This window comes from Lynx canadensis, chromosome D1 (genome assembly GCF_007474595.2).
Source record: "Lynx canadensis isolate LIC74 chromosome D1, mLynCan4.pri.v2, whole genome shotgun sequence".
In the NCBI taxonomy this organism is placed as follows: Eukaryota; Metazoa; Chordata; class Mammalia; order Carnivora; family Felidae; genus Lynx; species Lynx canadensis.
In genome coordinates this window covers 64,571,089-64,599,072 of record NC_044312.2, presented here as the reverse complement: position 1 = coordinate 64,599,072, position 27,984 = coordinate 64,571,089, and the positions used below count along the sequence as shown (strand labels likewise).

Below are 27,984 nucleotides of genomic sequence, written 5' to 3'. Positions count from 1 at the left end.
TCCTTATCCCCGTGAAATAGGTAATGTCATTTTACCCACGGAGTAGGTAATGTCCACAAACCCATGGAGTGGGGAACATTGCCATGTTTATTTATTCATACCTGCCTCATTGCACAACAGATTGGGGCTCTGTATCTATCAGAACTGTGGATAATTGTGCTGTATGCATGGGGTGAGTGATTCCATTCTGCCAGAGATCTACTTAGATGCTATGGGGGGCGGGGGGGAACGTCTCTTCATTGCCTACAGTCCCGCCCTGAGCTTGGCAGAGTTGGCAAAACAGCTGCAGGCACACAAAGCCAACCCTCTCATGTGACCAACCTGGAAAGACAGAGGCCTCAGCACATGACACAGACCGGCACCACAGCCTGAGCTTGTGACCCACACTAGGCTGAATTGGACAAACGCGTGGGAAAGATTTGAAGAAGCCCCTCTGGACAGGCACAGCTGCCCTCTGTCACCTGTGCCACTTGGCATGCCTGCTGTGAGAGGGAACCGCTTGCCTGCTACCTGGCTTCCATCCAGATTCCAGAATCTTTACCAAGGGCCTCAGTGTGCTGGGGAGCTTCACAGGGAATCCCAGCACAGACAGCACTTCCTGAGAGTTTGTATGCTGAGGGCACGTAGGCAAATATAACCTGATGAGGGTTATTTGCTTCGTGTCAGTTTTATTGTGTTTCTAGCAAGAAAAGAGACACAGGGGAAGGCAAAACAAGATGAGGCTACAGCGGGGGTCCTCACCCTTAGGCTGGTTTTCTGGGGGAAGTAGCTTTTGAAGGGCTTATAGGAATGTCTTGTGCAGACATGAAAAATGGCCAAAGGGGGCAGATCATTATTTTTAGGATGAAATGATGAACGTATTGCTTACAAAAGGTTGGGTGAACAAACACACATATTCAATGCTTCCTTGGGCAATGGAAAGACTATTTTCTAGCCCTATTTTCATTTTGTGGCTGTGTTACTTTGGCTCACCTCAACTTTTCTCATCTCTAAGCTGGCAATTATAAAGACTTCTGTATGTCTCAGAAGAAGACATGGGATGGGGATTAAATGACGTACATAGGTGCAAACACTTTGTAACCAGCAAGTGGTATTCACATGTGAATGGTTTTGCTTCACTATTTTATCTACTTAGCTTGGTGGCGGGGCAGAACTAGGGCAAGTGGAGATTCAACATCAGGAAAAGATTGTACTTTAGTGGGGCACTGACAGATGGAAGAATATCGACAGGTATTTATGAAAGAGGAAAGAGCTTCAGGAAAGGCCAGGAAGGAAGCCAGGAGTACTAGGCAGTGGCCTTCATTTCTAATTGCTGGCTGAGGGGAGCAAAGAAAAGGATGGACGTAAGCTGGATCAGAATGTGGAAGGCCTAGAGAGCCCGGAGGTTTGGACGGGTGATGGAAGTAGAAAATGTCTGAATGACAGACTCTCATCTAAGGTCTTGGAAAACACCTCAGGCCATAACATCCGGGGAAGGATGCATATGCAAGCCTGCTTCTACACCCTATGCCTGTCTGTGATCAGAGGGACATGATAGTATAAAGGGGCTGTGGCCTCAATGTCCTGGAGAGCAGTGTCCACAGCCACAGTGCCTTTCCTCCTTGCTGTAAACGCATTACTCCAGAGGTTGCTTTCCTCTTTGTCTGGAGTTTGTAAATGATCTGGTTTCCATCATTCCAGGCATAGAGCTGCTTATCTCTGGGGTTGTAATGGATCACGGAATGACTTCTCGGCCTCCTGGGGAAGAACAGTTTGGGCAGATCCTCCTCACCGATAGTGCCCAGCGGATCATAGACACAAGTGACACGATGGGGGCCATGGCCACCAGAACTATAGACCACATAGAGAACCCCACACAAAAGGAATGCGGCTTCGGCATCCTGGCTTCTGCATGGGGTGTCCCATGAGTGTTCCACTCCCAGTGTGCCAGGTTCAATTTTTGTGAGAACCAAATGGCCAGAGATGCCTGGCCCTGCGTGGATGGCCCAGAGCCCATGCTCATCCACAGCCAGGTCAATGTATGTTGACGGGGAGTGCTGGTAGACCAGCGCTCGGCCTGCCCCTCCCGGGAGCAGCATTCGATCTTCCACAGTCCTCTTCTGCAGATTATATTTGATTATCTCATTGAGAGTCCCTTGGTTGTGAAAAAACAGAAAACCTTTGTGGATCACTTGGCCTGTTCCCTGCCAGGAATGCGTTAGGATGAGCTTCCGTGGGGCTGGCTTGGTGCTATCCTCCATGAATGCCCGCATGTTTGCAAATTCCCACAGAGTTTTGTTTCTGGATCCGATTAGGAAATAAACCTTTTGGGAACTGCTGGCAGCATCTTTCATCCAAGAGCCATGTGTATCCATAGTCTTCTTCACTATTTTCAGAGACTTTATGCCCATCAACATGTTGTCACAGCCTGGCAAAACAGGAGAAAAAGGAGAGAGACTTTGTAAACATGACAGGTCTGCTTTTCTCACAGATTTCTTTTTTTTCCCTGCTTATTGTTGCATAGTCTACACACGATGTTACATTAGTTTCACGTGTACAATATTATGATTCAACTTGTCTATACGTTATGCTTGCTTACAGCAAGTGTAGCCGCCATCTGTCACCATACAACCCTATGACAATACCATTGACTATATTCCCTATGCTGTCTATGCCTTTTATACTCATGACATTAATTTCTTTTTTTTTTTAATTTTTTTATTCTTTATTTATTTTGAGAGACAGACAGAGCATGAGTGGGGGAAGAACAGAAAGAGACACAGAATCCGAAGCAGGCTCCAGACTCTGAGCTGTCAGCACAGAGGCTGATGTGGGGCTTAAACTCACAAACCATGAGATCATGACCTGAGCTGAAGTCAGACGCTTAATGGACTGAGCCACCCAGGCGCCCCATGATGCCTGGTCATTAATTTCTTAACTGGATGCCTGTACCTCCCACTCCCCTTCACCCATTTTGCCCTCTCCCCCCGCACCCCAAATACTAGTTTGTTCTCTGTATTTATGGGTCTGTTTCTGCTTTTTTTATTTTTAAGATTTCATATATAAATGAAATCATATGGTATTTGTTTTTCTTTGATTTATTTCACTTAGCATAATACCTTCTAGGTCCATCCATGTTGTCCCAAATGGCAATATTCCTTTCTTTCTTATGGCAGAATAATATTTCATTGTCTATATACCGTATCTTCTTTATCCACTTCTCTGTTGGTGGACACTTAAGTGCTTCTGTGTTTTGGCAATTGTAAATAATGATGCAGTAAACACAGGGATGCACATATCTTTTCAAATTTAGTGCATTTTGGTATTTTTGGGTAAAAACCCAGTAGTGGAATTACTGGATTATGGTATCTCTATTTTGAGGAACCTCCCTACTGTTTTCCAGTGGCTACAACAATTTACATTCCCACTAATAGCACACGAGGGTTCCTTTTGACTCCACATCCTTGTAATTTGTCTTTTTTGATACTAGCCATTCTGACAGATGTAAGGTGGTAGCTCTTTGTGGGTTTGATTTACATTTCCCTGATGATTAGTGATGTTGAGCATCTTTTCATGTGTCTGTTCTCACTGATTGCTTTTTTTCCCCTTCAGTGTCTAGAATAAAGTTATCACACATAAATCAATCACAATTTATAGTATGGTTCAAAGAATCAAAGAATTAAATGAATAAATGGGTCTCTGTTAAGGGAGTTGCTGTCGAATTATAAGAGTCCACATTTTATTCAAGTCAGGATATAAACAGCTATTTGCTGGGTCAGAGACCCTGTTCACTTTCTTGGGGTTGACACAGTGAGAATCACTTAGGTGTGAAGCCACCTAGTTCAATTCCATTTGCAAAGATCTTACTGGGTATCTACTGTGTACTTAGCTTACAAATCTCCCAGAACCATGTTAACTAAGTATTGAGAATAAAAAATATATATAATATCAATCTTAAACCTTGAAGAGATCACCTTCTAGTGAAGGATTCTGGCCCTTAATACTACTAGAACTTTATAAGAACTCTATTCATCCATCCACTTATTTATATGAATGCACGCATTTGGTCAGTCAGCAGACAATGGATACCTCCAAAAGACAAGTTACTGAGATAGGTGTTATGGGGTACAATATGCTGAGGTACAGTGATAAATCAAGAATGGTTCTTGCTTAATAGGCACCTAACTACAATATGAAGTTTAAAGTGAATTTTTTACAAAAGGACAGAGAATGGTGCTGTCATTTAAGGAAGGGGATAATGTGTATTTGAATTGACCCTTGAAGGATGCCATTCAGAGATGGTTGGGAATAACATTCTTTACAGTTAACAAAACCACATTTGGGAAAGTCCTTCAGGATCAGTGTTAGGAAAGTAGTGCAGGGTTTAACCCAGTATAAACTACATACTTGCTCTTGCCCCAAACTAGATGCATAAAACAAAATCGATTGAAACCAGCTCTGTGCCTGGAACACTGAGGGTGGGGCTAAAGAATATAGATTTTATTGTATAGGCAGGTGAAGAGCTACTGAAGTTTTTGAGCAAGAGTGAATCCTGGTCAAGATTAATTAAGCTGGCAGTTGTGTGTATGATGGATACATGGGAGGGAAACCAAAATCAGGGAAACCAATTAGGAGAGTATTTCTATAATCCAAACAGGATCATAAGGGTCTAAAATAGGTGGAGGAAGATGAAGTTAAAAAAAAAAGGTGGGGTTACATTTTTCCAGCTTTTCTACTTTCCTTCATGCAAAAACCCTCCCTTCTTGGGGTGCCTGGGTGACTCAGTCGGTTAAGCGTTGGACTCTTGATTTCGACTCAGGTCACGATCTTACAGTTTCTGGGATCAAGTGCAGAGGCTGCTTGGTATCCTCTCTCTCCCACTCTCGGCAACAACCCCCACCCCTGCAATAAATAAATAAACTTAAAAAAAAAAAAAAACCTTCCTTCTTTGTATCTCATGCTATCAACTCCTTCTAGTCTAAATCACTGAGAGCTCTCCAGGACACTACCCATATGCATTAGGAACCTGAGCACTTCCAACCTCTTCAGCTCCACAGCACCTTGCTTTCAACCTACTTTAGCAACCCTCCATGTCCATACTCTGGATCCCCACCCCACCCCCATCCCCTGGAACTGTTCCCTATGAGAAATGTAAAATTCTACTATCCTACCCTCTGCAACAACACTTTGCCTTTCCATTTCTCACCTCTTTGCTCTTACCCCCTTTGCTCTTCCATTTCCCTGGGCCCTGGAGTCCCTTGACCTCTGCTTTCTCCCAGGCTGTCAGCCTCCTTTTCTATCCAACCTGGACCACTGTAATACCTCTCTCACTAGCATGCTTACCCCCCTAGTTATTCCACAATATGCACTCTACAAAAATCCGTGGCCCAGTGAATCCAAACCTCTGGCTGTGTCCCAGAGAGTTGCGTGTGGTGGAGAAGATCTCCCAAAGGTGCCCCTGCACATACGGCATCTCCATCCTCAGCTGGGCCCTAAGTACATACTGCTCTTTCCATGGTTAGTCCCCTATCTTCCACATAGCAGGTATCTTAAATCCCACCCCCATATACTCACACTCTACCCCATCAGTCTCTTCACCAACAGCAGATTAATTCCTTTGCAAAAATAAATACCACCGGACATGAAGTGCCTCCACCTCTGTCCCTCGCTTATAAACTTCTCTTAAGTTGTTCCTACCCTTGCTATGCTCCCACACATCTTAGAAGAGGCCACATCATTCCTCCTGTGCAAGACTAATTCTTTCACTTGTGCTCTGATCTCACTCTTTCCTGGCTTCTTCTTGATTCCCTCAATGAATTGCCTCCTTTCTGTTATCTTTAATTTCTCCTTCATGGCTAGTTCCTTAGCTTGTAAACACTTTGCCTATATTAAAAAACAATTCTCCCTCAGGCATCATTTTCTAGTTACTTCACTCTTTCTGTCATTTTACATAGTTTCTGTTCCAGAACAGTTTGTTCTCTGGATCTACTTCTTCACCTCCCATCTTTCACTTCAAAATAACTCTGCAGAAATCACCCTCCATAATGTCACTGGGGACCTCCAAACTGAAAACTCAGACCTTTACGTTCATATCTTACTTGATCTTCCCATAGAATGATGGTATTGATTAATTCCTTCTTCTTGAAGATTTCTTTGCCCTTGATCTTTGTGTCACTACAGTCTCTGTGTGTGCCTCCTACTTGCTTCTTCTCTGCTTATGGCAGTGACAGTATCTGTGTTCACCAAATGCCATTTCATTTTCCTCTTCCCTACTTCTATATTCTCAGCTTTCTTTGTAGTTAGGCTGCATCCACTGACCCGTGTTCTGTCCAAAGAGATGTGGACAGAAGTGGTGTGAGCCATTTCGACCTGGCCCTTAAATATGCTATCTTCCAGATGACCTTCATGTTTTGGAATTCTCATGGTGTCCAAGCTAAAGAGGGATATGGGCCAAGATGAAATTAGTTCCACTGGTCATTTCAGGACCCATTAGGACTGAGTCATCAGCTCTAATGATGAACTTGTTGGGACTGCACCATTAGACAGTCTACAGAGTTACAGAGATAGAGAGTGGTGGCTTACTAAAAGCATGAGGAATCCTGCAGGTATCCCTCAAACCCTGCTGAGGTCTGTATCATGGGTGGGACAGGAGCTGTATGGGCCTCTCTCCTTGACTCCTGGAGCATTTTGTAGTGGAATTACAGGTGTATAACAATCTTTCTGGGACAACTGAGCTCTCTGGGGTTTCGCTCAAGTCTTTGCAAAGGCTTTGGTATAAGAAGCTGGATGGGCTCATGGGTTGTCATTTTCTTCTTAATAAATGTTTGGGTTCTGCAGGACAACTGGGGACTATCTAGAGTCAGAGGACAGAAACAGGGTGAAGGAAGAGAAACTAGACACAAAGAAGAGAGGTGCATACCCAGAGAAGTCCCAGAGATTCTGAGGTAAGCAAGCATTTCAGCAAACTGCTTGTTCTGCCAGCTGTTTGGCCAGCCATCTTACCACAGTTCCTTAATCAATTCACCATCCACTATTATTATACCTTCTCTTCCCTCCTCAAGCCTTCATCATACCCTCCTTACTTTCATATGAAGATCTTGCCTCTTATTTCACTTTCTAATGTGCCCATTTCTCTCTTGCACTTTATAATAAAACTCCTCAAAGGAGGAACTTCCTCACCTCCAATTATGCCCTAAGCCATTCTAATCAGACTTCAGGCTCTCACTGATCTAAACTTCCCTGCCTATGCCACAGAATCAGTTCTTCTCAAGGTCACCAACAACCTCCATGTTGCCAAATCCAAGGGTCAATTCTCAGTTTTCATCTTAACCAACTTCTTAGCAAAATTTGATTACTTGATTGCTACCTCCCCTTGAAACTCTTTTGTGTGGATTCTGGAACACCCTTCCTCTTGTTTGTCTTCCCATCTTTCTGGATTTTTTTTTTTTTTTTGCATCCATTGTTGGTTTCTTTTCCTCTCCCACCCATAAGTGCTTTGTCCTCACACCCCTTCTGTCTGTAATCACTTTCTGAACCACCTCATTCTATCTCATGGCTCTGCATACCATTTCAATTCTAATTAATGATAAATTCTGAAGTTGTCTCTGGAATGATATCCTATCAGGATGTCTACTAAGTCCCAAACCCACTTATCCAACTGCCTGCTCAGTAGCCCTACTTGGATATCTTCAAACTTAACCTGTTCAACATAGAACCCTTGCTTTTATATCCCAAACTCTTTTTCTCCCTACTCTTCCCATTTTAAGCAAAAACCATCAACAAAGTTTCTTATCTATAAGTAATTTTTTTTTCCGAAGGGGAGAAGGGGCAGAGGGAGAAGGAGAGAAAATCCTAAGAGGATTCTTGTGCCCAGCATGGAGAATCCTCCACGTTTGGCTCCGAGCCTGATGTGAGGCTCCATGTCACAATTGTGAGATCATGACCTGAGCTGATATCAAGAGTTGGGGGACTCCTGATGGCTCAGTTGGTTAAGTGGCCAATTTCGGCTCAGGTCATGATCTCACGGTCTGTGGGTTTGAGCCCCGCATCAGGTTCTGTGCTGACAGCTCAGAGCCTGGAGTCTGCTTTGAATTCTGTGTCTCCCTCTTTCTCTCTCTCTGCCCTTCCCCAGCTCATGGCCTGTCTGTCTGTCTGTCTGTCTCTCTCTCTCTCTCTCAAAAATGGGTAAACATTAAAAAAAAATTTTTTTTGTTAACAAAATTTTTTAAAAAAAGTCATAAGCTTAACCAAGCCACTGAGCCACCCAGACTCCCCTAGAAGTCATTCTTAACTCCTTTCTCTCCATCTTCCCACCACCACCAAGTTCTGATAGTAAAACTAATCTTTAAATTATGTTATACTTAAATTAAAATGCTCAAGGGGCGCCTGGGTGGCTCAGTCAGTTGAGCCTCTGACTCCAGCTCAGGTCATAATCTCATGGTTTGTGAGTTCGAGCCCCACGTTAGACGCTGTGCTGACAGCTCTGACCCTGGAGCCTGCTTCAGATTCGGTGCCTCCCTCTCTCTCTGCCCCTCCCCTGCTCACGCTCTGTCTCTCTCTCTCTCTCTGTCTCTCTGTGTCTGTCTCAAAAATAAATATTAAAAACAATTTTTTTAATGCTCAAATATATTTCTTTCCTCCTCTTCCCACCATTCATCCCTGTACTCCTTGAATTCTTCCCTCTTGCCTAGACCACTACAGTGGTCTCTAATTTGTCTCTCTGATTTTACTCTGGCTTACCTATAATATGCTCTCCACAAAGCAATAGAAGTAATCTTTTTAAAAACATAAATTATGTGGCTGACCTGTTAAACCCATTCTCCTATCATTCTTGGAATAAAATCCTAACCTCTTACCTACATGATATGGCAGCTGTATCCTCCACTCTCCGCCCCGGCTCACTGTGTTGTGATTACACTGGCTTTCTTGCTATTCCAGGAGCATGTCAAGTTTGTCTCTGCCTCATGGCTTTTGTACTTGTGATTCTTTCTGCCTTGGGTACTCTTTTCCTTGATCTTCCCACAGTCTGCTCCTCTCATCCTTCAAGTCTTTGTTTCAATATCATCTCCCTAAGGGGCTTCCTGTGACTACTGCATCTAAATTTAAAATGACCTACTACAACATCTTTCTTATTTCCTTGAGATCACTTGTCATATTCTGTAATTATGTCATCTGTTTTATTAGCTTATTGACCTTCTCCCCCACTAGACTATAAGCTCCACAAAAGTAGGGCTTTTGTCTTCATGTTTACTTTTGTACCGCCACTGCCTAACTCAGTGCTTTGTAGGTTCAATAAATATCTATTGCATTAATGAGGGAAGTAGATTCATTCAAACAGATGTTTTTCTAGGGCCTACATAGTACTGTGCATCTGGAGTTCTGACCACAGGCCTGTCTTAAGTAAATAATAATTTGTAAAGTACTTTAAAGCTTTTAAGATACTTTCAAATCCATTATTTCATTTGAAAATCTGACAAGGTTCTTATCAAGGAGCATATGGCAGGAGTGGGCGTGGGGAGCAACTCTAGCTGGGGAGAGCAGAGCCTCAGCAGGTCAGTCCTTTCCAAGGTCAGGTCATCAGTGGCTGCTCCCAGATGCCCAGAGGCCTTGCCTGGTCCCTACCATGGCCAGGGACAGACTTTGGGACAAGCTATAGAAATCTCTTAGCCATCAGTTGCCACCATATCCCCCTGTTGACATGCTTTGCCAGCCCGAGGGATTGTTTCCCCTTGCCTCTGGGTCTACTTCAGCCTGGTTACAGTCATCACCCCTCGTCTGTGAGGGATAGGTTCTAAGACCCCAGGGGATGCCTATATATCTATATCTGTATCTATATCTATATCTATATCTATATCTATATCTATATCTATATCTATCTATATCATCTATATCTATATACACATACTATGTTTTTCCCTATACATTATACATGGACACTTGTGATAAAGTTTAATTTATAAATTAGGCACTGTAGAGATTAACAACAATTATAATAGAACAATTATAACAATATACTGTAATAAATGTTATGTGAATGTGGTTCTCTCTCTCTCTCTCTCTCTCTCTCTCTCTCAAAAGTATCGTACTGTACTGTACTCACACTTCTTAGGATGATGTGCGATGATAAAATGCCCATGTGATGAGATAAAGTGAGGTGAATGACATAGGCACTGGGACACAGCGTTTAGGCTACTACTGACCTTCTGACGTTCGTCAGAAGGAGGATCATCTGCTTCTGAAGTGCAGTTGACAGCAGTCACTGAAACTGTGGAAAGCAAAACCACAGATAAGTGGGGATTAATGTACAGGAAGCATTCCCCCTGGGGAAGGCAGAGAAGGCTGCTCCAGCTACTTTAAACCTTAGGCGCTGCAGGACTGCTTAACAGAAGGCCCCTCACCAGGCTGAGCCTGGGAGGCGGGGCATGGGCGGGGCGGGGCGGGGCGGGGGGGGTGTGGGGGGTGGGTGGGTAGGGGCAGCTCCAGGCTGTGGCTGGAAGAGGGAGGAGGGGGTTGTTCTGTTTATTAGGGCCCCATCTCTGCCAGGTGAAGTGTACCTTTTCTCAGCTTCCCAAGCGGAGTCTGTCTCCTGCGGATGCTTTGCTCTTCTCACACTCTCTGGTGATCACGAAGGGTGAATGAATGAATGAATGAATGGGGGTTTAAGTTTACAACTGCTCATAAATGTCTTTAATGGGGAAGAGGAGGGGTCCATGGGCCACCAGAGAAGCTCAGAAACTGTTTCTGATTGGAGAACAAGCACAAAGCCTTGAGAAGTTAATAAATATGTACAAATACACATAATGTGCTTGGTATGGTGATAACTTTATTTACATCAACTTGTCTAGTTCTTACAATAAGCCTAAGTGATAAATATTTCAAACTCCATTTTCTAAAGGAAAAGAAAGGCTTGGATAAGTTACTTAGAAGGTCACATGGCTATAGGTCCTCCTAACTTAATGTGCACCAGGAGGCAGAGCTAACCAGGAACCCTCCAGCCAGCCCCAGGGCAGGCCCATCCCTACAGGAGGACAGTCAGCAGGCTTACAGCCCAGCTACAGAGGGGGACTATGGCTAAGAACAAGGCACATTCAATGTCTCATGAGTGAGAAAATGTTCATTTAATATACAGCAGAAACTAATTCAACCATTCTTCTTTCTCCTATTCCTCCTTTCTCATGCAGAATCCTTAGAGAAATAGCAAAACAAGAAGAGTGTTGATAGATGGTTTTGATTAGGCAGAGACAGTTGTGAGAGTGCAGAAACACACAACTGCCCCTTGTGCTCCTCCGATCCTTCCTTTGTAGAGGGAACCCAGCACTGGGAGTCAGAGACCTGAATGCTCTGAACCCCGTCTCTGGTTCTCCATGTGTCTCCCTGAAAGTCCTTTGGTCAATCCGCCCTTACCTATCCTAGCCTTAAAATGAGGAGTTCAGCCTGGAGTTTCTTCAGGGCAGATAGTCTATGATTTTTATAAATTCCTCTTCTTTTTGGAATTTGGAGAAAATATAGTGTTTGAGTAAAAGGATAAGTTAGAAGTCCCTTCAGTGCTTTTCTTCAGAGAGAGATAATTAGCAGGAGAAAAGAGCTGAGGAAGAAATACATTTAAAAGCTTTGAGCTCAACAAAGATGCAAATTATTTAACAGAGACAATGACAATGAAGGATCCAACTGCAAATCAGAGAATGCAAATCTATGGTTTTCCCTCAAGCACAATTGGAGACAGGCAATTAGGACAGAGTGTGGCCCAAGGCCTCACAGTGATTTCATATACAAATAACACTCTTTGAATTTTTAAAATACTTTTTCCCTTATTTAATGGCAATACTCTCCAGACCTGGTGAGACTTGTTCCTCTATAGGGAGTGATGCAACTCCCCTGTGGTTATGTTTTAGAAACGTGGTCTGGATGTTGGTGGAGAATGGACTGGGGGTAGGGGTGGGAAACGGGGCACAGGGAAACAGGTAGAGAGTCTGTAGGTATAATCCAGATCAGAGATATCCAAATAATGATGGACATGGCAAAATGAGTAAGGATTTGGGAAAACCTTAGGAAAATAGGGGTCAGGTCTTAGCAACTTGGTAGATGGAGGGAGCCCTCAAGGCTAAGGGCGATGGAATGCACAGGAGAGCAACAGAGAAGGGAACCCAGGTTTGCTTGGGAAAAACAGGGATGAATTCATTAAAAAAAAAAAAAAAAAGAGAGAGAGAGAGAGAACGCCAGGGGCACCTGGGTGGCTCAGTCGCTTGAGTGTCTGACTTTGGCTCAGGTTATGATCCTACTTCTTGTGGGTTGAAGCCCTGCACTGGGCTCTGTGCTGACAGCTCAGAGCCTGGAGCCTGCTTCAGATTCTGCATGTCTCTCTCTCTCTCTCTCTCTCTCTCTCTCTCTCTGCTGCTCCCTCACTCGCATTCTGTCTCTCTCAAAAACAAATAAACATTTAAAAAAATAATAAAAAATAAAAAAGAGAACTCCTATAAAACCATGAGTATTTTGACTGCTTCTTGAAATTCTGTGCTATGAAACTTGACTTTTTAAGCACCTGGATTGTATTCAGGTTAATAAACATTAGTCAATACCTATCGGGTGACAGTACAACGTCAGGCTCTTGGATGACAAAGATGGAAGCTCTCAAATGAGCAGTTAATTAGGAAAGCTTCGAGCCAGTCAGTACAATGAAATTGTCAGCATGGACTTAATTTCTTCTAGAAATTAGGGCTGTTTCATGCTTTCTGCTACAGAATAAGTTTCAGATATCTCTGCATGGCACTCAAGGTCCTTCATCTGACCTCCTCTTGGCACTTCCCCACCACACTGGGCTGGTCACCGGTCACCAACTTGCCATGACCTCTTACAAGTCTTAGACTTCACCCATATTTTTCCTTAGCTTTCCATATTTTGCCTTCACTCACTTGGGATACATCTACTGGTCCTTCAAAACCAAATTCTCTGGCTCCTACAGGGCAGATATCTGTTGCTCCTCCTTGTGCGTCCCAAGCGCTCTGTGCAGGTGCCTCCCAGAGCAGTTCTGGTGCAGAAGTGGATTTGCTTACTCACTCTGTTTCCTAGCAAGCACTTTACACAGGGGCTGTGTCTTATTTGTTTTTATCCATAGCTCCTGGGACCCACTACATATATCCTGTCTATTTAATCTCTTACTGCTTACTGTCCAAAAACTCAGGAATCAATTTGATTCAGAGAATGCAGTATTAGTCAGTGTCCAAACTTACTATCCCAACTCATGGTATGCCAGCTTAGAAATCAGATTTGAATGGCAAGAGGTATGGGCAGACATGAGCAGGTGCTATTTCACACTCTTGAGTGCCTGGGTAGATGGATGGCAGGAAAGAGGGAAGGCTGGCTTGTGGGAAATGGTACTTAGTGAGTGAGCCACAGTAGGATTTGGCTTTGCACGACTGTGAATCCAGGGCTTTAAAAGAGCCTGGCATACAGCATATGTTGGTTTTGGTGAGTCCTACAGAAGTCTGTAGTAAATCTATATTAGAGGTTTTTCTAGGTTCCCAGACTAACTTCAAACTATTCCATGGTACCCAGTGTCGTACCCTGACAGCCTCCCTTTATTGGTGATTAGCAGCAGCTTGTGAGAAAGAAAACAGACTTGATACCTGGCTGGTAGCCTGCATGGCTCTGTTCTCCAGATCAAGTTGAGAACTTCACAGGAGCGGATGGAAGCCTGCAAGATGTGTGAATGCGAGTGTGAGTCTGGCCTGCTTCCACTGTGGGGTCCCTCTCGCTGGAATCCAACACAGCCAGACTCCTTCAGATGCTTCCTTTTGGAATTGGCCAGCTCTCATAACCTCCACACCTTAGCTGATTTTCTTCCATGGTATTTATTATCTTCTATCTGACATGCTTTAAATGTGTCCATTAACATATTTATCATTTGACTCCCCTCAATAGAATGTAAACCCCACAAGGGCAAGGCTTTGTCTAATCTGTTGTTTTTACTGTTGTATGTCTGTCCTAAAAGAGCCATCTGGCACACACTATAATTTTTCTATTTTAATTATGAATACAGTAAGTGTCAACAGATATAAATTACATCAAGAAAAATTCTTTGGGGTCCTGAATAACTTTTTAGAAGTGTAAAAGGTTCCTGAAACTGAAAGTTTGAGAATGCTGTCCTAGCGGGTCCAGGCTGGTCAACATTCATGGGAAGTGAGGCATTGAAGTGGGCAGTCTCTGAGGAATTTCCGATCAAACAGCTCCATTTTGAACCAATTTTCTGACTGTTGCAACATTTAAGCATTCCAAGGTTATAATTATGAACATTTTTGTTTTTGTGTATTGTTCATTTCAAAAATGAGCTGGTTCTTGTGGGTTTTTCTTGCATAGTGTTTTTTTCTTTATTTTCTTCCTGTAACATTCTTACCAAACTAAAAAAGATGGAAATGTTCTTAGTTTCTAGGTGTGGTACTGCCATTCTCCCATTTGTTTGGTTGGAAAACAGAGTCATTTTGACATTGTACCACAGATTCTTCCTGTGAGATAAGTGTCACTTCATCCTGTTCTCATCCTTCCTGTCTCAAAGTCTAGGACTTGCTCTCCTGAACTTGAACTTTGCAGCAGCCTCAAAATCATCAGTCACACTAATGCGCAATTTACTGCTTCCATATAGAAATTGGCATACGTAAAAACTGATCTTGATTACTGCCTCTTTCCAGGAGCATCAGGACCTTTGGGCTTTTGCCTTATGAGATGTTGTTGGAGGTTCTAGTGGAGGTGTGGGCTCTAGAGCCAGGCTTGGAACTTGCTTTGGCCCAAAGAATTCAGTACAAGGGACCAGACCTTTAGTAGGCTTGTGCCTCCTTCCTCAGAGGTCTGCCTCTATCATGGGAACAAGCCCGCCCAGGTTCACTTCCTGAAAGATCAGGGACCATGTGGAGGAGACCCAAACCATCCCAGCTGAGGCCCTCCTCAACCAGCCATCCCCTGGGCAATGTGCCACTGAAGAACCCACCCAAGAGCAGCCAAGCCTGGCCCGGACCAACAGAACGGCCCTGCTGTCCTATAGACTCCTAAGAAATAATCAATGATTATTGTTTTAACACACTAAGTTATAAAGTGGTTTGTTTTGCAGCATTCTTGTGGCAACAGAGAATTGACATGGGTGGGGGTGGGGGGATGGAGAGCAGAAATAGAGGCTGAGATGAATCTAGTGTGTCTAGGGCAGGGGAACATGCTCCTAGCCAGAGCGTGGGAGGAAGATGGGGCTGCGTGAAACACTCAGCACCATTGTTTCGTCATCTAAAAAGAAGTCATAATTGTATCTCCCTGGCACGGGTGTGGTGGGTTTTGGGCAACATAACAGACAAAGGGCTTAATACAATCTTTGGCAATTAGTTGCCTCCACTCTCTAATAAACTATTCCCCAAGGTCAGAAAATATTGATTTCTACTCTGTTCCAGGCACTGTGATAGACTTGGAAAGCACAGTATGAATAATGTAGGGGTGCATGAACTATATTTTGCTTTCCGAATAGCACATCAGACACAGCATAGAGCATTGAGAGGATGCGAACAGGCAGTAGTGACATAAGATGAGGCTGAGAAACATTCAAAGTTCATGTGTTCAGCTGTTAGCATGTTATCTACCTTTTTACAATAAAGGTAAATACAGTAAATATAGTCTATATGATATTCATAGTTTTTATTTAATCAGAAGATGCCACTTTCATGGAGAATAACAAAAGAGTTAAAGAAAGCTAGGTCAGGGTCAGGTTGTAAAGGGCTTTCTTTTTTTTTTTAATTTTTTTTCAATGTTTATTTATTTTTGAGAGACAGAGAGAGATATCGAGTGTGAGTAGGGGAGGGACAGAGAGAGAGGGAGGCACAGAATCCAAAGCAGGCTCCAGGCTCTGAGCTGTCAGCACGGAGCCTGACGCGGGGCTCGAACCCAGAACCGTGAGATCATGACCTGAGCCAAAGTCAGACGTTTAACCAACTGAGCCACCCAGGAGCTCCAGAGGGCTTTCTTTATATTATGTTATGGGGTTTGCGTTAACCCATAGGTTGTGGTTACCATCAAAGTTGATAAAGCAATGATGCAGTAAATCTGGCAATATAACCCTGGTGGCAACATAGGACAGAGCCCTGGAACGGGGAAAGGCTGGCAGCAGGAAGCTTGGTCAGCAGGCTCCTGCAGTAATCAGGACCAGAGATGATGAGAGAAAAGTGCAGATGGAAAAAATAAATTTGAGGGATGTTCAGAAGGAAATATGTACTGGATAGGGTGACTGGTCAGATGAGGGCCAAAGAGATGCTTCTGAGATTTCTAGCACAGGAAAAGTGTGTGTGGAACTCTTCTGCTAACTCATGGGGGCACAGAGATGAGTGTTTTAATTTTAAATGTAAATGGGGGCACCTGGCTCAGTCAGTTAAGCGTCAGACTCTTGATTTCAGCTCAGGTCATGATCTGGCGGTTTGTGAGTTCGAGTCCTGCACCCAGCTCTGCGCTGACAGTGAGGAGCCTGCTTGAGATTGTCTCCCCCTCTCTCTGCCCCTTCCTGCTCCCCCCTCAAAAGTAAAAATAAGCAAATAAAAAATAAAAATTTAAAATCTAAAAATTTTAAACATAAAGTAAATGAAGGAAAGGCAAATAATTAAAAACCAAGGAAGTAGGGGAAAATTTTTGACCCTTCTTGGCCAGGGTTTAAAAGAATGATTTAAAGTAATCTGTTTGTGGGGTGCCTGGGTGGCTCAGTCGGTTGAGTGTCCAACTTTGGCTCAGGTCATGATCTCACGGTTCGTGGGTTTGAGCCCCGCATCGGACTCTGTGCTGACAGTTCAGAGCCTGGAGCCTGCTTCAGATTCTGTCTCCCTTTCTCTCTACCCCTCCCTCGCTCGCATTCTGTCTCTGTCTTTCTCTCAAAAGTAAACATTTAAAAAAAAATTAAAGTAATCTGTGAGTAAGAATCGTCATCAAACAGTGACCAAGGGGAGGGACGTGGTCTTCATATGTGTCCCACAACGAGATCACAAGAAGCTGGGCCTCCTGGGTGCAGGCACGGAGTCTCGGAACAGTGGGCTCCTACCTCGAGTGCTTCCGTGACAGGCTTGGAGATGGCCTGCCTGGTTCTCTCTTCTGTGTACACCCATCCTCCCCTACTGCCAGTCTGTTCCATGCACAGTGGCCAGAATGACCTTCCCCAACCTCTGTCTGAGCTCTGACACATCCCTGCTCACCACTCTTAAGCACAACAGCATGATGGGAGAGGTTAGAATGTGGAGGAGTCAGCCGCCTTGGTCTGAATCCCAGCTCTGGCATCAACTGGCTGTGAGACCTTGGGCAGATTGCTTATCCTCTCAGTGCCTTGATTTCCTCACGTACAAAATGGGGGATAACTATAATACATATACATAAGGGTGCCGTGAGAATTGGATGATATAACCCAGTAAGGTAAATTCTTAAAGATTATTCAGTTAATGAACACTCACTAAATATTAGCTACCATGAGTCACATTATTTTCATTTCTCATAGCTTGAAAGCGTCGATTGGCTTAGCATGAAGCCCCTGCCCAGTTCTCTCATCTGCTCTCCACAACTTCTTCCTCCACCTGAGGTCTGAATGCCAAGCGCCATTAGGCCTCTGTGCTTCCGCAGGCTGTTCCATTTGCTTGAAGCAGCCTCTACTCTATTCTCCATTCAAATCGTTCTTTTCCATTATTAAAACTCGGCTTGAGGGTTACTTTCCAAATTCCACAGTCCCTCCCCGCCCATCTCCACAGCAACCCTGACCTTGCTAAATTACTCAATGCCTGCCCCTGTGCTTCTGGTGAGAGCAGTCATCACTCTGGCTGTTACCCCGGGTTTGTTTAGATGGCCTCCCCACTTGGCTGTAGCTTCCTGAGGACAAGGATGTTACCCTATTCAATGTCCCATCTCTGATGCCTGGCACCATGCCAACGGAGACCTGGAATTCACTAGACATTTGCTGAATGAGTGAGCAAATGAATGAGTTATAGAGAGAGTGAATGGGTGCTCACTCTACCTGGAGCCAAAAGCCATCAGCTGAAACAACTTTGGGACCGTCTATTAGTATCCATAGTGATGGGACTGGAGGTATCTTCTTAGATTGCAGGCCTTCCAGATGGATAAACAAAAGAAGTGCTGTGTATATAGGCCCTTCTGGACCCAGCACGGTGACCTATGGAACCCTGCCGGAGACGGCCCAGGATAAACATTATATACATCTCTAGTGTTGCTGGCCCTATATTGCAGCAACTTCTGGGTAGAAATGTGCGTGTGCACACAAGTGCATGCGCACACACACACACACACTCTCTCTCTCTCTCTCTCTCTCTCCCTCTCTCTCTGTCCTGCACTTACACTTGTGTGTACACTCTCAATCCCCTCCTTTATAGTAAATACATTGCCACAAATTAGAGTTATACCTCTCTTAATGTTTTGTGCCCTGTGTCACAAACTAGTGGACCTTGGGAGTTGACTCACAGAGATGTTTTATTTGGCTGCCAGGTGTTTTTTTTTGTTTTTGTTTTTTTTTTGTTTTGTTTTTAATGGCTTTGAATATAGGGCAGGCACATTTATAATACCTGAATGGATCCCACAGGCATTTAAATGTGCAGCAACAGATTTTCTTTTTGAAACATGATCTAACAAAAGATAGGAGTTATTTAATTCAGGAGAGAGAGGGTTACTTGAGGTCACCTACATGCGGCCTTCCAATAAAAGTTGCTGTGCTGAAACAGGAAATAAAATAAAATCCGCTATAATGGCTTGTTTTGACTGCCTTTAGAATTTTTCTTCACAAGCTATTTGCGAGTTAAAAAGAGGTTAATACTCTTATCCACACAAGAATGTAGCCTGCAGAATCTGCAAAAAACTGCTAGATAAATTCTCAATCTGGGTATCTGAGGCAATGTGCTTTGCCCTAAGTTGCCAAGTGCAATGCAAAATTTCTTTTTACTAATAACAGAGTGCCAAAGACTTCGAATGACTTTTAAATATAAGTTGGATTGTGTACAGCAACGTTCAGTCATTACATTCTAAATTCTGTGTGTGTACGTGTGTGTGTGTGTGTGTGTGTGAGAGAGAGAGAGAGAGAGAGAGAGAGAGAGAGAGAGAGAGATGGAGAGTGAAGGAGAGAGGAAGAGAGAAAGTGTGCATGTTGGAGTTAAGATTTAAGAATTTGACCTAACCCCAAAACATCCCTGGGATTGCTGCCCTCACGTGAACACCATTTGCGGATTGTCTCTAAATAAAGCCCAAAGACTTGAGAACAGCTCTATAGGAAATGGCTTCATTACAGAACAATTCTATCTTATTTATCATCCCCAGTATCTGACCCTTTCTGGTTGACTGAGAAATATTCCAGGAATAAATGCAAACCATTTTAGACTGATGTCAGAATTTTCTCGAAGTATCCTGAGACACAGGGTAGAATCTCCCAAAGAAGCTGCATCATTCTCTCCCTATGGGATTTCCAAAGAAACTCTCTCTCTCTCTCTTTTTTTTTTTAAGAGAGAGAAAGGGCGCAAGTGTGTGAGGGCAGAGAGAGAGAGAGAGAGGGAGGGGAGAGAGAGAGAATACCATGAGGGGCAGAGAGAGAGAGAGAGAGAGAAGTGGGGCTCACCCAATACGGGACTCGAATTCATAAACCATGATATCATGACCTGAGCCGAAGTCAAATGCTTAACAGACTGAGCCACCCAGGTGCCCCCTGAAGAAACTCTCTTTAGAAGACAGTGTATATGTATGAATGAAACCCTGTGATGTGACAAACCCTCCCTGGCCTGTAATCCCAAGGTGTTTCCCAACACACACAAGGGTGCTGACATGAATCTTAAGGATTTTAGTGGGAGCTCTGTAGCTGGCTCAGTCTCTTCTGGCCAAGGTTAGAAGACAGGAAGATCAGAGCCTTGTAGGAAGAAAGTCGATACATGTAATTAGTGACACCAGCAAGGCCTAGTGGACTAGAGCACCAGGTAAGCAGAGTTCTAAGATGGCCCCCAAGATTCCTTCCCCTGGTGGACGTACCCTGCGTATCCCCTCCCCTTGGCTGTGTGTGACATCTGTGAATATGACAGGATAGCACCCATGATTTGGTTACATAACAAGACAAAGGTGGAGGGATTTTGCAGATATAATTAAGGTCCCAAGTCAGTTGATTCTGAGCTAACCCAAAAGAAGGTTATTATGGGTAGGCCTGGCTTATATCACATACAAATTCTTAAGAGGGACTAGGCTGAAGAGAAACACTCTCCTTCTGTCCTTGAAGAAGCAACAATGACATTGTGAACTGCTGATGTCAATGGGCAACACAAGCCGAGGCTTTCTTAGAGCCGTAAGAAAGCAAATTCTGTCAAAAACTTCAGCAAGCTTGGAAGAGGACCCTGAGCTCTGGGTGAGAATGTAGCCCAGCTAATACCTTGACCGTACCCTCCCGAGGCCTTGAACAAAGGGAGGTGAAACTCCTGATCCACAGATTCTCTGAGATAATAAATGTACCTTGTTTTAAGCTGCTAAATCTGCAGCAATTTGTTACTCAGCATTAGAAAACTAAGATAGATATGGTTACTAACAGAAATGGCAAAAAAAGAGGGGAACCTGGGTGGCTCAGTCGGTTAAGCATCTGAATTCTGCTCAGGTTATGATCTCGCAGTTCATTGAATTCGAGTTCCGCATGGGGCCCTATGCTGACAGCTCAGAGCCTGGAGCCTGCTTCGGATTCTGTGTCTCCCTCTCTCTCTGCCCCTTCCCACCTCGCACTGTCTCTGTCTCTCTCAAAAATAAATAAATGTTAAAAAAAATTTTTTTAAACAAAAAAGAAATGGCAAAAAGAGGAAAAGTGGGGGATGGGCACAGAATACAAAACACAGAAAAGTCTATTCTTGAGCGGAGAAACTCTGAAAATAATACGTCAATACTAATCACACAACTGTGGTTGTTTACAGGTTGGTCTTCCCCTAAACTAAGCTCTGAGGGGACTCTGCCATCAGTATCTCCTCTATGGACAATTTTTACAGCCTCCTCCACGGGCCATGCTGATCTAGACTCTGTGAATACAGACAGGAAGATGTCTGTATGTTTATGGTCTGGTTGAGGAATAAATACACACACATATGTGTGGTTGAAAGTATTAATGCTCCCTTGGAGGATTTAATGAGCTGCACCAGGAGCACCAGAGGTCAATCTGCCTGGCAGAAGGGATTCACAGAGAATTCACAGCATTTTTGAGTCAAAAAGGGGGAATAAGAAAAACTATATATATAATATATATATTATAATATATAATATATATTTAATTGCAACTGCATGTGGGTAAAGTGTGAGAGAAGAAGCAGCCAGAAATGAACTTGAGTCATTTCGTAAAGGGCCTTTCTTATATAAAAGGCCAAGAGATTTGAATGGAAATTTTGGTGTTGATAGTTCTACACAGAGGAGTAATGTGATTAATTTTGTATTGTGGGGAGGTCTGTGTGACAGCAGATAGGAGGCAAGACCGGAGGCAAGAGGAGCAGTAAGAAAGGAAGCTCAGAGGACAGACATGTTCTGCTCACACCTTTATCCCTATTGTGTAGCACAGGGCCCGTCCAGGGGTAGGGGTCAAAAGTGTGGAATATTAAACCAATGAATCATCAGTCAAGGGCTCCAGAGGGAACAGGCATGGAAGAAGCAATCTCTGAAAAGTTGAAAGTTTTCACTCACCATGGAAGAGGGAATATTTCAGGCCTCCAGTGTCTGAGGGATGAGGCAGATGATAAGGGTTCAAAGAGCAGCAAGTTCAGAATCAGGACCTCTGCTGGGCTCTAGCTGGAGAAGAAAGGGGCAACCCCAAGGACTGAGGGGCTTAGCCAGTCCAGGGACCAGGAGCAGCTCAGGGATCTAATCTAGCACCACCGTTCAGGACTGGGGTCCTGCCTGACCCCTGGCAGGAAAGCTCAGGCACATTAATAATACCCAATCCTCCTCATCAGCTTTTTAGGCAGTCTCTGTTCATCCTCTCCTAGATCATCCTTACCCTTTCCCTCCTTCTCTCACCCCATGTTTATCCCCAGTTGCTCCCTCTCAGAGGATGATTCATCTCAAGATAATGTCAAGGCCAAAAAGGATCAATTACTCATTCAACCAACTTGATCAACTGCTTCATATTATAGATAGGCACCCTTCTCTCTGCCTTCTGTTCTCCTTTCCATCAAAACCTAATAACTCCTCTGTCCATGCTGACAGTCTCTCCAACAATCCATTCATTTGTTCACTTAGTTATTCACTGACAAATATGTGTTGAACACAGACATTGTTCTAGGCACTGGGGCACAGCATTGTGCAGGATCATATAGAGCTAACATTCTAGATGCAGAGGCAGAAAATAAGCAGTGAGCAAATAAATGAACTAGAAGATTTCAGAGTTTTCTGAAAAAACAAATAGTAGAGTAATAGTGCTCCAAAATTCCTCCTGGGTTTCTTATTTCAACGTGTTTGAGACCACCCACCCAAAACCTAAGTCAAAGATCCGGAAAGTGTCCTGGACTCATCATTTTCAGGCATTTTTCACCTTTAATTATGAGTCCCCAAGCCACGTGGATTCCAACTCTCAATGGCTCTCAAATCCATCCGCCCTTCTCTATCTCAATGACACCTAATGCAGACACCATCACTTGTTGCCCCAATTGCTACAGTAGTCCCCCACTGGTCTCCTTTCTCTAGTCTTGCCCTCTTCCTTCATGTCATGTCCCTGATGAACATTGTTTAGTGGTTCTCTATCATTTTTCCAAATCAAGTTCAAACGCCTGAGCTTCACATGCAAGGTCTTTCATTGAACCCTACAATCTTGTATCTTGTTTTGCAAATGCATCTGCCCCATTGAGCTTCCCCTCAGCCATATCTGCAGACCTACATGCCAAAGTGTTCTATACTCTCATGCCTTCAGTACATTGTGCCCTCACCTCACGTACCCTTTGCTCATTTTTCTCTAATACTTTGTTTAAAACTCAGATCAAGGGGCACCTGGGTGGCTCAGTCGGTTAAGTGGCCAACTTTGGCTCAGGTCATGATCTTGCGCTTTGTGAGTTTAGGCCCCAGGTTGGGCTCTGTGCTGACAGTTCAGAGCCTGGAGCCTACTTAGGATTCTGTGTCTCCTTCTCTCTCTGCCCCTCCCCTGCTTGTGATCTGTTTCTCTCTGTCTCTTAAAAATAAATAAACATTTAAAAAAATAAAAAAAAAAACTCAGATCAAGTGTCACATCATTTAGGAAGACCTGTCTTATGATGACCCATGGAGTTCTTATCAGGATTACACTGAGAAGATATATGAAACCTTTAGCACAATGATGACACTCATCTTTTATCTTATTTCTCTGATGGAATTTCTCACATTTGGGACAGACACAATTAACATATAAATGAAGTTTTCCTATTTGCAGTGAAACCATATCAGAATACAGACTCTGAGCTGGGTGACTTGTCTCCCTCATTGTTTTAATAAAATGGACTCATGCACAGGAAATTTTCTTTCTCGCTTATGTTTTTCTTGCTTGATACTCGTTATTATAATTTGAGCTCCCAACCATTATTCTTAATGGCCTGGAAGGGATTTGAACAGGATCCCAAGATGGAAGACAAATCCCCTAGATATCACCATCCTGACAACACAGTAATGATTCACTGCAGTACTCAGTCCTGAGGGTTGACCAATGCCATTTACAATTTCAGACTATCTCTTGGCACATTAGCAGCCGCTGCCTACTCTCAAGGCACCGGGGGAATCTGCCAACCTTCTACCCTCCCTGGAAGGATCTGGTACCACACACCTCTTCCAAACCAAGGTCTATCTGGAGATGTGCTTCCCTAGCTGACCTCTGACACTGAAGCCCTGACCTTCTATGGGGGCTTTAAGAACTCTCTATGAAAGGAAAAGCTGCTTTATGAGAAGGACTTTTTCCTTCAGACACCTGTTCCCTGGTAAGGTTTCCCTCCCAGAGCCTGCCCCCAAAACTGTACATCTGGTTCTTACTCTCATACCTGGCCAGACCCCTATCTGTGCCGAGTCTGTGTCTCTGAATGTGAGTCCCTACAAGGGCTGTAAAAGACATAGTTCTCTTACTTGCATTCAGCAGAGTCCGGATCTTTTTCTCTTCTTCGGCCTCTTGGATGAGCTTTTCTGCCAGGGTCTTGTCCTCTGATTCCAGGCATATGTCAGCTTCCCGCAGGTACTCCAGGTAGTCTATCTCGCGCTGGGCACGTTCGACTCTCAGGGCCAGGTTAGCCACTGCACTCCTATACTCACTGGTGGAGGTCTGACATCTTCCCAGCATAACGGATAGGTTTTTTGAGAACTCTTGGAAGTCGTGAATGTATGCCCTCGTTGCTTGGGTACATTTTTCCAGTCCTTGCTTCAGTCAGAAAATAAATTCTCAAATTATTGCTAGTTACTTAAATTGGTCAAGAATACAAATAGCTATCATTCGCAGAAAAATATTTTTAAAATACAAATAATCAGGGGTGTCTGGGTGGCTCAGTCAGTTAAGTGTCCAACCTCGGCTCAGGTCATGAGCTCGCAGTTTGTGAGTTCAAGCCCCGTGTCGGGCTCTGTGCTGACAGCTCAGAGCCTGGAGCCTGCTTTGGATTCTGTCTCCCTCTCTCTCTGCCCCTCCCATGCTCATGCTCTGTCTCTCTCTGTCTCTCAATAATAAATAAATGTTAAAAAAATTTTTAAAAATCCCTCAGGATGAGAACTGTATTACTTTGTAAGTGTCCACATTGGTCAACAGTGACTGCCACCTGGGATTTGACTTCCCCTCCAAGTCTTGACCAGGTTGGGAAGATCTATAGGAACCATATCCCCATCTTTTAAAAAATCCACATTCATAGCAATCAAAGTGTCTGCACTTTATACCCTTTTCTGCAGAAAAACTTTTCAGGTATTGAGGGAAACCTGCAGGAATCCCAGGGCAAGCTAGTGCTAAATGCAGGGGGCCCAGGGTTGAGCCTAATTCTGGCACTTTCAAGGAGGTACCCTGGGGAGGAGCTGTCTGAGGAAAGAGCAAGCAAGGCAAGCAGCAAGAGGCCATGGCCTGGGACCATCTTGTTCCCTGCCCCCAGCCTCAGCTGGTTGGCTGGACATTAGGAAATGCGTTCAGCCTGCTCTTTGGAATTATTTTACTTAACCAGATCATCAACTAATTTGGACTTTAAAAATATTCAAGAAGATATAGAAAATAAATATTGGAAACAAGAGTGTCTTTGGAAAAAAAAGTGTCTTTGGAAAAAGGTAAAGAATTTATCAAAATTTAACTTGTACAAAAGCAAGGCAATTGAGTATGAAATAATGGCAACGCCAGGGGTATGCCAAAGGCTAGGGCACAGGGTTACATTTGTCGCTGGGAGCTTGTCTGTGCTGCAAAAATGGTGGGTTTTACAAATTTTAGTGAAGTGGCAGCTGCAACCCATGGGGAAGGGGACCCCCAACACTTTCTCTCTAACACTGCTGAAATCTACTCATTTCTTTTCTTTTTTTTTTTTGAGAGAGAGAGAGAGGCAGAGCATGAGTGGGGGAGGGGCAGAGAGTGAGAGGGAGACACAGGATCCGAAGCAGGCTCCAGGCTCTGAGCTGTCAGCACAGAGGCCAATGTGGGGCTCGAACTCACAAACCATGAGATCATGACCTGAGCCGAAGTCAGCGCTCAACAGACTGAGCCACCCAGACACCCCTGAAATCTACTCATTTCTAAACCCGAGTGCAGTTTGGCAAAGGAGCTAAGATGTAGCCTCTTGATATAATACCATAACTTTTTACAGTCGCCTAATATTTTATCATAAAAAGACAAAAGGAAAACTAACATCTACTATCATCCTGATATAATAAAATATGAATAAAAAGTGACCAAAATTTTTAAATTATTTTTTGTTTTTAATGTTTATTTATTTTTGAGAGAGAGACAGAGCATGAGCAGGGCAGGGGCAGAGAGAGACGGAGACACAGAATCGGAAGCAGGCTCCAGGCTCTGAGCTGTCAGCACAGAGCCTGATGCAGGGCTTGAACTCATGAACTGTGAGATCATGACCTGAGCTGAAGACTAACACTTAACCGACTGAGTCACCCAGGCACCCCAGAAGTGACCAAAATTTTTAATTTTCATATTTAAATAATGGAACTATTGAATAATAACAACATTTTGTAATATTTACCGCCATGCCAGGCAATGTTCAGAATAGCCATAGGAGATAAATTCTATTATCATCCCTACTTTACAGATGAGAAAAACTGTCAGATCAGACCACAAAGTGAAGCCTGCTCAAAGTTTGGGAGTGGTGCAGCCTGGGCTCTGGAGCCAGCTCTCTGAACCACTAGATGATAAAAAATCTCAAGTGTAATATTGGCAATGTATTTATGATATATGTGGGGAAAGTGCATCCCAGTAGAGAGGGAAACAGGGGTAAGATAACGTGACTTCCGGGAGGCATGTTCCCCGGATCAGGTGCACAGATGCCACCTACCTCCAAGACTTGAAAGCGCTGGTAGATGTAGTGCACCATGGCTGGGTCCTGGGCACACTGTGGAGGGAGCAGGAGAGCTGCAAGGAACAGAACCAGGAAAGCAGATGCTTGCTGAAGGGCCACCATTGTCCTGCAAATCACCCAGGGGTGGAATCTCCTGTGCTGTGCTTCTCCAAGAAAACTCAAGGGTCCAGGTAGCAGTCTCCCACTTTCTAGCCACTGCTGTGAAAATCCTCCACAAACAGCCAGAGAGCAAAGCCTGCTTGTTATTCCACCAGATGCGTGATCTCACTTTGCAAGCCAGTGATCAAGTCCAGCTGTTGGCAAGCCGGCCCCTGGAGGCCTTGCAGGTCGATGTGGGGTAGAGAGTTCCTTGGGTCCATCTGTTATTATCACCCTTCACACACACTGATCCTCTCCAGGCTAGTGGCTGCACCCTCTTGCAGGCCTGGGTGAGTGTGCACTGGGGTGGGGGTAAGGGTGGGGAGGGCAACCCTCCTCCTCTCCTTGGCTCCTTGCATTTTCTTCTGCTTTCCTCCTCCCTAGCGGATTCTGCAGTCCAATCACAGGCCTGACCCAACACAAACCAAACCACCCCCAACTTCTCAGAGTTGGAATTTCAGTTTAGTTTCTGGCAAAAATTCCCAGGATCCTTTTCCCAGAAGTCCTGTTGGGAGACCCCACCCCTCCTCCAGACTCTTTGCATTCCTGCAGCTCTTAAAGGCACAGCAAGGAAAAACGAAAGCTTGGAGACACCCCTGTCTCTGAACAGCCAGGGCACAGGGCTGACTGCCCCTTGGGGAGAGAGATACAATGAGCCACAGGCCTGGCTGCCCCAGGTAGCTGAAAAATCGGAGGATGGAGCTCAGAAGAATTTTATAAGGGACACAACAACAGCTATCTGTACAGTGATGCTTCCAGAACCAAGCCTTCGGGACACTGAACTCCTCTGTAAGGAAGTCCTTGAGTTTTCTCAATCTCTAGAAGCAGAATCTCCTTCCTGAAGGTTCAGGTCAGCAATTCACAGGATGCAACTCCTGCAGGACCTGGTCCTGTTGAAGATACATCACATCCCAAGGGCAAAGTGGTAAATCCTCCTTTTTTTTTTTTTTTTTTTTTTTCCTGTCCAGGCCTTTAATTATCTCAATCTCTCCTTCTATGGGTGGGTCCAGAATACCTATGGTTCTTTCTCAATCATCTACCAAAGTGGGAAGGGTTGAGGTATCTATGAGACATGGGAAGAACTCTGACCAGGAGTCAGAAGACCTGGGTTTGCATTTGGTCCCTGCAAGAGACACCAAAAGACAGGACTTTCCAGGGTGTACTTGCAAGTCCCTGCCCCCATTGGATAGATGTTCCTCTCTACCTGTCTTCCACTTGACCTTAGCCCCTAACTGTGCCTCACCACTAAAGTCTTAAACAATGACTCCTCATCCCTAGGGTTAATTCCTCCTATTTCCAACAACCATCTTTAAACCATTCCCCAAATGAGGTGAACTTCTGCTGACCCCTCCTCTTAAATCCTCAGAAACAA

The 27,984-nt window shown here is 44.2% G+C and overlaps 1 protein-coding gene across 2 annotated transcripts; it reads right to left on the bottom strand.

Moving 5' to 3' along the window:
- Positions 1-648: 648 nt before the first annotated feature.
- Positions 649-27,070, bottom strand: OLFML1 (olfactomedin like 1). 2 transcript variants are annotated; one of them, XM_030333322.1, is made up of 4 exons: positions 26,451-27,070; positions 24,058-24,346; positions 10,179-10,243; positions 2,313-2,407 (listed from the first exon to the last, which is right to left on the bottom strand). In XM_030333322.1, the coding sequence occupies exons 1-4, from the start codon at positions 26,574-26,576 to the stop codon at positions 2,390-2,392; spliced, it is 498 nt and encodes a 165-aa protein (XP_030189182.1). In that variant the 5' UTR covers positions 26,577-27,070; the 3' UTR covers positions 2,313-2,389. The 2 variants fall into 2 exon arrangements, with proteins under 2 accessions (XP_030189181.1, XP_030189182.1); XM_030333321.1 differs by lacking the exon at positions 10,179-10,243 and having other exon boundaries at positions 649-2,407; positions 26,451-27,061.
- Positions 27,071-27,984: the final 914 nt, after the last annotated feature.

Bases quoted from the DNA above. Each gene is read 5' to 3' on its own strand.
- OLFML1 (XM_030333321.1), bottom strand. From the start codon at position 26,576: ATGGTGGCCCTTCAGCAAGCATCTGCTTTCCTGGTTCTGTTCCTTGCA. The intron at 24,347-26,450 runs GTAGGTGGCATC...TTCTGACTGAAG, and splicing joins AGCGCTTTCAAGTCTTGGAG to CAAGGACTGGAAAAATGTAC. The intron at 2,408-24,057 runs GTAAGAGAACTA...CTGTTTTGCCAG, and splicing joins CCGGACTCTGCTGAATGCAA to GCTGTGACAACATGTTGATG.